Source organism: Oratosquilla oratoria, chromosome 23 (genome assembly GCF_046742065.1).
Source record: "Oratosquilla oratoria isolate Oo_2021 chromosome 23, ASM4674206v1, whole genome shotgun sequence".
Taxonomy (NCBI): domain Eukaryota; kingdom Metazoa; phylum Arthropoda; class Malacostraca; order Stomatopoda; family Squillidae; genus Oratosquilla; species Oratosquilla oratoria.
The window spans coordinates 8,092,032-8,102,031 of record NC_134799.1 but is presented as its reverse complement, the minus strand read 5'-3'; the positions used below and the strand labels follow the sequence as shown (position 1 = coordinate 8,102,031).

The window sequence follows — 10,000 nt, the reverse complement described above, 5'->3', positions numbered from 1 at the left end:
AGATATTTGTGAAAAAATATACTGTATATATAATTTTTTCATCACACCCAAAATGGAAATACTTAGTCAAAGAGGAAAAGAGAAATTTGCATACGAAGGACATATGTTTGTGTTTGATAAGTTTAGTAAAATAGATAATATAAAATTTTGGCGTTGTGATCAAGGTTCTAGCTGCAATGCAAGGATTCATACACAATTTGGGTCTGTTATCAAGGAAGTAAACAAGCATTCCCATAATTCATCTGTATCCAATGTAGAAGTGGCTAAAGCTTACACAGCCTTGAAACGACGCGCCGTAGACACCATTGAAAAACCAAGTGTAGTAATAAGTGAAATATTAACTAATGTTTCACAAGTTACACTTGGATCATTACCTGATGCTTCAGCTATGAGAAAAACGATTAAACGCAAAAGGAGAGCCGTAAGTGCCCCCCCTCCGACTCCTGTAGATCTTCAAGAATTAGAGTTGCCACACCAGTACAAGATTTACATTCCAGAAGAAGGGAGAGAAGAAAATTTCCTGATTGGAGATAGTGGTCCTGGATTACACAGAATTCTGCTTTTTGGAAGAGAAAGTTGGTTGCAACATTTACAATCGTCTGATACTTGGTATGGCGATGGAACTTTTAAAATAGCACCAAGATTATTTTCACAGGTTTACATTATTCTTGCAAAGAAATTCAATGGTGTAATTCCAATTATCTATGCTCTTTTGCCAAATAAGCAGCGATCAACTTATTCAAAGATGTTTGAAATGCTGAAAGATCTCGAGCCCACACTAAGCCCAACATCTATTATTTGCGACTTTGAGCACGCAGCCTTTACAGCGATGAAAGAAGTCTTTCCAGAAGTTGAAATAAAAGGATGTTTTTTCCATTTATCACAAAATATGCACAGAAAGATAACTGCCATGGGTTACACTTCTATGTATAACAACGACGCTAGCTTTGCCCTAAGAGCCAAGATGATATTAAGTTTAGCATTTGTTCCTCTCGCTCATATTGATACTTATGTTGATGCCCTCTCTGTGGACATAAATGAGGAACTTGCAACATTGCTGAATTGGTTCGAAGATAACTATATTGGAAGACCAAATCGACGTGGAAACGGCAGAAGACCTCCACTCTTCCCCCCTGAAATGTGGAATGTGTACGAAAGGACATTACAAATGGAAGATCGGACAAATAATCATGCTGAAGCAGCTAACAGGAGACTACAGACAGAACTCGGAATGGAGCATCCTACTATTTGGAGATTTATTAAAGGACTGCAGAAGGTGCAAAGAAATCGCGATGCATTTTTTGAGCAGGTGATTGGGGGACATCCACCCCCTCCTAAACTGAAGAAGTATATGAAGGCAGATGATAGAATTCGGCATATTGTTTACACTTTTTCCGAGCGAGCCCCCACAGAATATTTGAGGGGAATTGCATACAATTTTAATTAAATTCCTTCATTACCTTTCAGACTTATGTTGAAAATGTATCCTTTGTAAATAGCTTATATTTAATTTTAAAAAGTTATGTTTTTAAATTGTAGCAGTTTTCTTTAAGATTCAAGCCAAGTATTTATTTATTAATCTTTAATGTTTCAAATAATGTTATATAACAAATAAATTACTTAGTTAAGTATCTAAAGTTTCTATTTCCTTTAAAAAAAAAGAAAAAAAAAGTACTCTTAATATAATATACTTTAGTCTGATTTAACTTTTAAGATGGGTTCTAGGAAAACTCCCAGTGGGGAAATTACCATTGGGAATATTTTCCCAAGGAAAACAGCCAGTGTTAAGATTGCCATTTCAGAAAAATTGCCATTTATTAAGTAAAAAAAAAAATACTTTCAAAATAAATCTGGGCAGATTATCTCAATCTCTATTTGTTTGTCTCTTTTAACCTTAGGATTAACTTACGGTATCCTCCTTTGATATATGCATCTTGATTAGCCTTTCCTGGCCAGGAAATTTCAAACAAAAACGTCGCATAAAAATATATTGTGTGTGTGCGTGTGTAATGTATCTACATACATACATATGTATGCGTATATATATATATATATATATATATATATATATATATATATATATATATATTACATGCATATAGAAACGCATATAAGAATACATTTAACCATACATTCAAACACAGGAACATACATTTAATTATGCATGAAGATGCATTTACACAAATATGTACATTATATATATACACACACATATACTGGTTCGAACATACACATTATATATGTACATACATATACCGGTTAGAGTATACACATTATATATACACATACAAATATATACGGTTCTAAATAAACTTATTTATACATATATACATACAAGCAAAAAAAAAAAAAAAATAATCATGAGCTGTAAATAAGGAATAACTTTATCGGTGACCTCTCCCGGTGTTGAGTTGTCCCGGTGTTGAGTTGTCCTGGCGTTGAGTCGGCGGTGTTAAGTTGGCGGTGTTGAGTAGTCCCGCACCCGTACATACAACCCGGGGGGTAAGAGATTGTGAAAGACGACATCGTGTCGTTGGAGTTGGCCGTTATCTAAAAAGCGATTTTGCTGCATCATGTCGACATTCTTACTACGAAGTAGCTCTTAGATAATTATTAATCTCACTCTCCCGATTGTATGTAACTTATGGGAACAGAAATTTCTGGTACTGTGTAAAAAATGTATGGTTTTCTTTTTCCAATTTAAGATGTAATAAATGTGAATGATGATTATATCTGATTGCTAGGCGCTTGTTTATTTTGGTCGTCTGTTTTATAAAATTAACTGTAAAGATGTATCCAGTTTTCCGTTAATTTCTGTATAGACTAGTGCGTACACAAAGAATTAAATCCAAGGCCAAATTAGATCGCTATTACGAAATGAAGAAAATAGCTTACATATTTACACCCTAACATATTTATCTGATGTACGTAATAAAACCTGTTTACTTGAAAATAAATTTTATTTGAAGAAATCATTATAAATTTATAATCTATATATAGCCTATTCATAAAATATATATTTTTTGCGAGATCGATATACAGTTGCGTCATTTGAATCTTCGGGTTTTATTACGTCATATCGCCGTACGACCTTGATCAACGACATTATCTTCATCTTCCGGCTTCAGGTACGTGAATTCAATAACTCAGTCAATAAATGATTAGATTATATATAGATAACTATTGACTGACAAATCGTTAAAGCATTTATATGTGCTGTATCATATACATATTGTTGTGATCATTAGACCATTCTATTAAGTTGAGGTAAAGCTTCACTTTCGACTTGATTGATTCATACATCGATTAACGCATTTGATAGTGTCGTTTTATATATATACTGGTTCTGACAACTGTCAAACGATCTTATTCAGTTGAGGAAAAGGCCATTTTCTTAGCGTGATAAATAAATCAATTTTTCTCTCTCCCTTTCTCTCTCTTCTGCGAGCCTCAATAGATGGTTCCCAGCCTTGCAGATATAGCGTGCAAAAAACGGTTAAAAGCAGTGGACCTACCATTACTGAAAGAAAGAAGTGAAAGGGAGTAGATAAAATTGTCAGAGATCTCATGGCCTGGGACGGTTGTCATGGAAATAAATTTGAAAAAAAAAAAAAATCTAAAGGATGACAAGAGACATTTTTTATCTAGCCCAATACAAAACGTAGGTAATATATAAACCAGGTATGATATGAGAAAACGAGACGGGACCTGACAAGTGTAGCTCCTTTATTACAATTAGGTAAACGCGTGCGCACATACATACACGCACACACACACTTACACGCACATATACACATACACGCACACACACATATGCACACACACGCACACACACACACAGCATTACCCATATATCGGTCATATATGAGCTCTGAGCTCTCTTCTGGGAGGGAAATAGCTGTCGATCACGAGTCCAACACGTGATCCAAGACCATGGCGAATCACACACACACACATATATATACACTCACACAATAACAGTATCAGTATCTTTATTATCGTCGTTATCATTACCATTGTCATCATATATATGATTACTGCTATTGGTGATGCTGCTTTTCTTTTATACAGGAAAGGTTTGAGTAGCGTGAGCAGAATGAGCGAGAATCAAGTACTAGACCTTGTGAAAACTGTTCTAAGAAGAGTCAACGGTGGAACCAGCTTCGATGGCACGGAGGTCCAGCAGAGAATTGAGGATGAGGCGACGGACGAGAGTAGCTCCTCCGGTTCTCCAGAGAGCCGATGTCGCAGAGAACCGCCATGGAGAACCAATTGTATCAAATGTAACTTCTGGCGGGGCGCCGTGGTGGTGATCTCAATTCTTTTCCTGCAGTCACTCCTCGCCGCCGTCTACGTTTTCTTTCAATTCGTACAGGAAATGAAAGAAAACTGTTCATGCGGTTCCATGGAGTCCTCTGGTAATAATGGAATTGTTTCTTTCATTAAGTCCGTATTTGATTGTATATATTTTGATCAGGGAACCAATGTAGGGCTTTAGATATTTCATGAAGAAGAATAAAGACACTTTTTCTCTCTTTTTGTTCCTAAATGATTTCAAGTTTATTCAAAGCAATGAGAAACCATACAATGAATGGAATTATTATTTGACATTTATTTGTATTGTATCCATACAACGAAATGATTATTATTTTTTTGTATCCATACAATGGAATGTATTTATAAAATCATATTAAAGGATAGAATATGGAATGCATTTGAATAAATACAGCCAAAGACTTATAAGTTAACACTTGGAAGTTTTTAACTGTAACAGACAGGGTCACTGAGAAGGTCCTCACTCTGCTGACGTCACCCGAAGCGAAACGGAATAGTTTGACGTTAACCAGAATAAAGTTCATAAAGTGGGTCAATGTCAAAGGGACTGGACAGTCTGACGAATTGGTTCTCTTTAAAGCTTTTGTTCTGGCTAACGAGAGAGATTCTTAACTATTTACGGACGTATTTCTTTTTTATTAAACCGAATAAGATAGCCTGGCATTTGAAGAAAAGTTAAATGCGCCATATTTGTCGTAATAAGTATTAAAAAAAAAAAATCCTTCGACCCATTTTCATTTTAACCTCAACTGAGCCATCTGAAAATCTCGCGCCGAATTCCACAAACACGAAATAAAGAACAGAAACACGGCTGACGGTCTGGTACAGTGATTCTTAACCTTCTAACTACCACGCAGCCTCTAGGAACTGTTCTGTTCCTTCACGGTCCTCACCCCTTGCAGGGAGGGGGGGGGGGGGTCAATACATAGGAAAACTGGCATGCCTGGGAGACTTTCGGAAATGAGAGTTAGTAACGACGATACTTCTGCTTTATCTCATAAACTCACCTGTACATTATTGACCCGTTTCTTATCAAGAAAATAACACGCCCCCCCTCCGAAAATCACTTACGTTTCCCTAGGGGGCGCCCCCCCCCCACCCGGGGTTAAGAATCACTGGTCTGGAAGGAGGACTGACGGCAGTTGACCGATGCCTGGATAGGGTGCCACCACCTCCTCCTCCTCCTCCTAGTGATCCATTTGAATAACACGGCTATGGCTGAAACAGAAATAAGAAGCGGTAGGAGACATTGATGTAATTGATCCACAGCCCTCTTTCTCTTGTCACTTTCGTTATATTAATCCACATAAATGACAGAACATTGGCTATAAGGATGAGAGATGTTGTATACCAGTTTTGTTCTATGCTGATAACGGGCTGTTGCTGGTTCTAAGGAAAGAGGATGCAAAAACACTTTAATGCACCCTAGTAAAAGCAGAGTGTCTGTGGTTTTGAACCAAACAAAGACAAGAACCAAGCAATTGCCTATGAGAATAGTGAGAACATAGACAATGTAGGAGGAACAGAAGCATCAAATGAAACAAAGTGTCTAGGAGTAAGAGTACCAAACGAGAGAAGATGCTTTGATAATTTTATAAAGGACAGAATAGATGAAGCTAGAAAACTGAAGAATCTGACAGCTTCAGTAACAGTAAGAAGCTCAGACAGATTTTTGATAGGTAAAGCTTACTGCAAACGAGTTGCTTTACCAAAAACATTATACTGTCAAGAAATATTACCATAGAAGAGGAGAAAACGGTGCATGTAGAACCATCTTAAGACTACCATCTTACATCCCCAACCTGTTTCATGAGAGGAGTAATGGGTGCCTCAAAAATGAGCAGAAGGGACATGAAAGCTAAATTAAACTATGTGTGGTGTATACAAAATATCTCGAAAAATGAACTTCTCAAGAGATGTCTATCCCACTGAGACTGAGGTGACCCACAGATTACTGGTCCAAAACAATATGTACCTCCAAGTATAGAAATATAGATGGAGTAGGGACTATGACAAAAGTACAATTGAGGAACGCTATTGGAGAGTAGAAAATAATCGTTATATATATATATATATATATATGTGTGTGTGTGTGTGTGTGTGTATGAGGAGCTATAGTGAGAGGGAGGAAAGCGTGGTGGATGGGAGTGGAATGGGTGGGAATGGAACGGTCTTTTGATTGGGCTACCTCTCCTATAAAGGGGAAAAACCCTTTGGTATGTAAATAGCTATAGATAAGAAACATAATATATGCATTTTAATTCTTTCACAACGATGAACCATCCATTACTTTAATGAGATACAGAAGTAATACTCTACCACTTCGGGAAAGAAACTGATTCGTAAATAAAAGTACTTTATGTCTACTATGCGAAAAACAAAAAGTTGAAACACTTTATACTAGACTGTGAAGCATACCAGCACATCAGAGAACTAATCCAAACTAGGAGTAACACCCACACGTCAAAAGAGAAACAAACAGCAAAAGAACTGTTGATAAACAACAAGGATAACCCAGAACTTAAGAAGAAACTACTGTACAGAATGTGGAAGAAGGGAGAAGAACTGATGACACAACAACGAAACTGATCAAGGAGTCTCTCTGAGAGTCCAACGGGGCGATCTGAAAATCAAATCAAGACGAAAACAAAAACACAACCTATGTATCAACGCCGACCTAAAGGCGTCACCCCGAACTTCATCGACTTCCTCTCCGCGTCCGGCGTCATCATTCCTCTCGGGCGCGTCCGCCGTCTTCGGAGGTCCGCTCACGGTCCTCCAGGCACGCTCGGCCTCTTCTTCGGCAGTCCGTTCACGGCCGCCCGCGCACCAGAGACAAGTTGGCCTCCTTTTGGATACGCCACTCGGTTACGCATGCCGGGCTGACAGGCTGGCAGACAGGGTGACGGATAGACAATACGGCAGGCAGATAGACACATATGGAGGTAGACGGATAGACGCACAGATGGATAGGCAAGCAGGGATACAGGCAGACAAATATAGAGATAGACGGATAAGCGTATAGACAGACAGACAGATGGAGAGACGATATGCAAGCAGGCATAAAGACGATATATATGGTGATAGACGGATAAGCGTATAGACAGACAGAAAGAGAGGCGAGTAGGTAGACAGACATCTTTTCAAATAGACATATAGACAGACAGGTGTATGGACCGTCATGTGGGGATGTTGGCAGGCAGACAAGAAGATAGATAGGCAGACAGACTGATGAAAAAAGCAGTTAGATAGACATATGACAGACGGACAGAGAGGCAGACAGACAGGCAGACACGTCTTCTCATTTATTCCCAATTCACTCGTGGATGATGTAGCAGAGAGGAAACACCCATGACAGAAGGTATCTTGCTGTGACAGAAGCCGTCACCTTTGCCCTTGGTGCACGGGGAACTGGGATAAGACAGCAACCTATTTATTATGGCCTCTGCCAAACAATTTCATTCAACTAACTCTCATTCAACATTCATCTCTTTTCATTACTCAAAGGGTTGAAAATTGCATATCATATCTCGAATGACCTTCTCAGATGAGGCGCCGTCTTAGAATCTTGTTGGCAGGAGGGATATCGGAAAGTGGTTTCATTCAAGTGAGAAAAGCTTCTTTGCACTCACAGACAGACTGGGCGTTTATTCTCCTCATGCGGGCCAGATAGACCTGCACCTCTCCCGATTCGCATGGCCTGCGTCGTGGGCCCCGCCGAGCAAACAAAGCGGTGGGCTTGATGACAACTTGCCAAAGGTGGCTCCGGGGAGTCTGGAATGAGGGAGAAAAATAAGGGAAGTGGAGGAAGAAAAAGAGGGACAAAGGAGATGGAAGAAGGGTAGGAGGTGCAGATGGGATAGGGTGAATAAGAGAAGGAGGGAATGGACGAGGAGAAGGGGGGGGGAGGAGGGAAAGGATGAGGGCGAGGGAAAAGAAGAGGAAGAAAAAGATGAGGAAGAAAAGGAAGAAGGAAAATCTGGTGAAGTTACCACACGTTTGATGTAAAAATCGAAGTGTACATAAGGAGGAACCAGGAAATAACGTGTGGACTGGTAGAGTGATCTTTAGTAAAGTTAGTTGGTAAGACGAGAGTGCAATATGGAAATACGAACATAAATATGTACATTTGTGTATATGTTGTTTGAAGGTGAGACATTTGAGAGGAATATATTATTCCTGATCCAACACGTGTTTTCCTACAATATTTTCTTCATAAAGTATGTGTATATGCATATATATAACTATATGTATATTCGCATATTTCGGCAGCAGGTTTTCCTGTAGGCATTTCGTTGATGAAAACAGTAATATCTGTATTGATCTTGTGGAGATTTTTTATAGTCTAATTATAGACTGAATTCAAAAAATCTATCGCTAGCCTGGACATCAATCAAACTCAGGTGACAAATTAGTATATTATTTGACGTTTACACTATGTGCTTTTAAAAAAGTACCAAAGTTGGGTTAAAGGCTCTTATATACAGAAATGAGAGGATCAATTCCCTAAATTATAACCAGTAGAAAGAATGAGAAGGTGACGTGTTGACCAATCATGTGCGCTGGTTCCGTGAAAGTATTGGCCAATCAAATACGTCGGTTTCGGGAGTCTGGGGGCGGTGACGTCATCAGTCTAGCTGTGTAGCTCGTCGTGGGAAGAGCTCACCTTGTCATCCCATTACCCAGGTGAGCTTTTCCCACGACGAGGACCTTCTGCTAGGTCTTCTTACCGAAGTCTTCTGCCTTCGTCTCCCGACTAAGTCCTTCGAAAGACCCAAGTCTTTCGCCTAGGTCTTTCGTCAGAGTCTTTTTGCTTCGGTCGTCCGCCTAGATTTTCTGTTTTGATTTCGTGTCTAAATCTTCCGTCTTAGCTCTTTTGCCTTCCACCTAGTTCTATTTAGATTTTTTGACTAAGTCCTCTGCTCGGGTCTTTTATCTAGGTCTTCTGCTTAGGTATCTCGTGTAAGCCTTTTGCCGAGGTTTTTGCCCTCTGCCTAGGTCTTTTGCTTAGGTCTATTGTCTAAGTCTCCTGCCGAGGGCTTTCAACTGTGTTTTCCGTAGAGTCTTCCACTGAGTTCCTCTTCCATTTTTTTTTTCTGTCTAGTCTTCCGTCTAGGTCTTCCGCCGGGGTTATCACACTGGGCTTCCACAGACTTCACTTGCACCGATCGTTGAGAGTTCGTTTAAATAAAAACGACTTCGGTTACAATGTTTAATATTTCAAATATTCAAATATCAAGTTATCTTTCCGTTATACATAGCAAAGCCGATAGCCGAACTAAGAAAGTAAACCTATATGAATGTTAGACATATACTGTTGAAAAGTTCTTAGAGAAATCTAGATTTTTGTAAGCGAAGTCATATTCCAGTTATTCGGAGGAAAAATAACCCAATGTGATGACCTCTATAAGCGTTTAGTCCTTGCCCTTACTTCTGGGTCTGTTGTCTATTTCTTCCTGTGTAACTCCGTTTATGTCTATGTCTTCCTTCTATGTCTATCTTCTATCTATATATTCCATCAACGTCTATATCCTATGTCTATCTTCTGTCTACGTCTATTTTCCGTCTATGTCTATTTTCTATGTCTTCCGTCTATGTCTGCCCTCTGACTATGTCTTCCGTCTATGTCTGCCCTCTGACTATGTCTTCCGTCTATATCTATTTT

At 39.0% G+C, this 10,000-nt stretch overlaps 1 protein-coding gene and 1 long non-coding RNA gene across 2 annotated transcripts in view; one reads left to right on the top strand and one right to left on the bottom strand.

The window, feature by feature from the left end:
- Positions 1 to 1,825, top strand: part of LOC143037708 (uncharacterized) — a 7,435-nt gene extending 5,610 nt beyond the window's left edge. The window contains exons 2-3 of the mRNA XM_076206249.1: positions 165 to 1,309; positions 1,715 to 1,825. Of these exons, the coding sequence (XP_076062364.1) occupies positions 165 to 1,309; positions 1,715 to 1,825 (1,256 nt within the window). The remainder of the gene's footprint in view (positions 1 to 164; positions 1,310 to 1,714) is intronic.
- Positions 1,826 to 7,955: 6,130 nt separating this feature from the next.
- The window catches only part of LOC143037948 (uncharacterized), a 561,040-nt gene continuing 558,995 nt past the window's right edge, over positions 7,956 to 10,000 (bottom strand). Inside the window, exon 3 of the long non-coding RNA XR_012967537.1 lies at positions 7,956 to 8,109. This is a non-coding gene — a long non-coding RNA (uncharacterized LOC143037948). The remainder of the gene's footprint in view (positions 8,110 to 10,000) is intronic.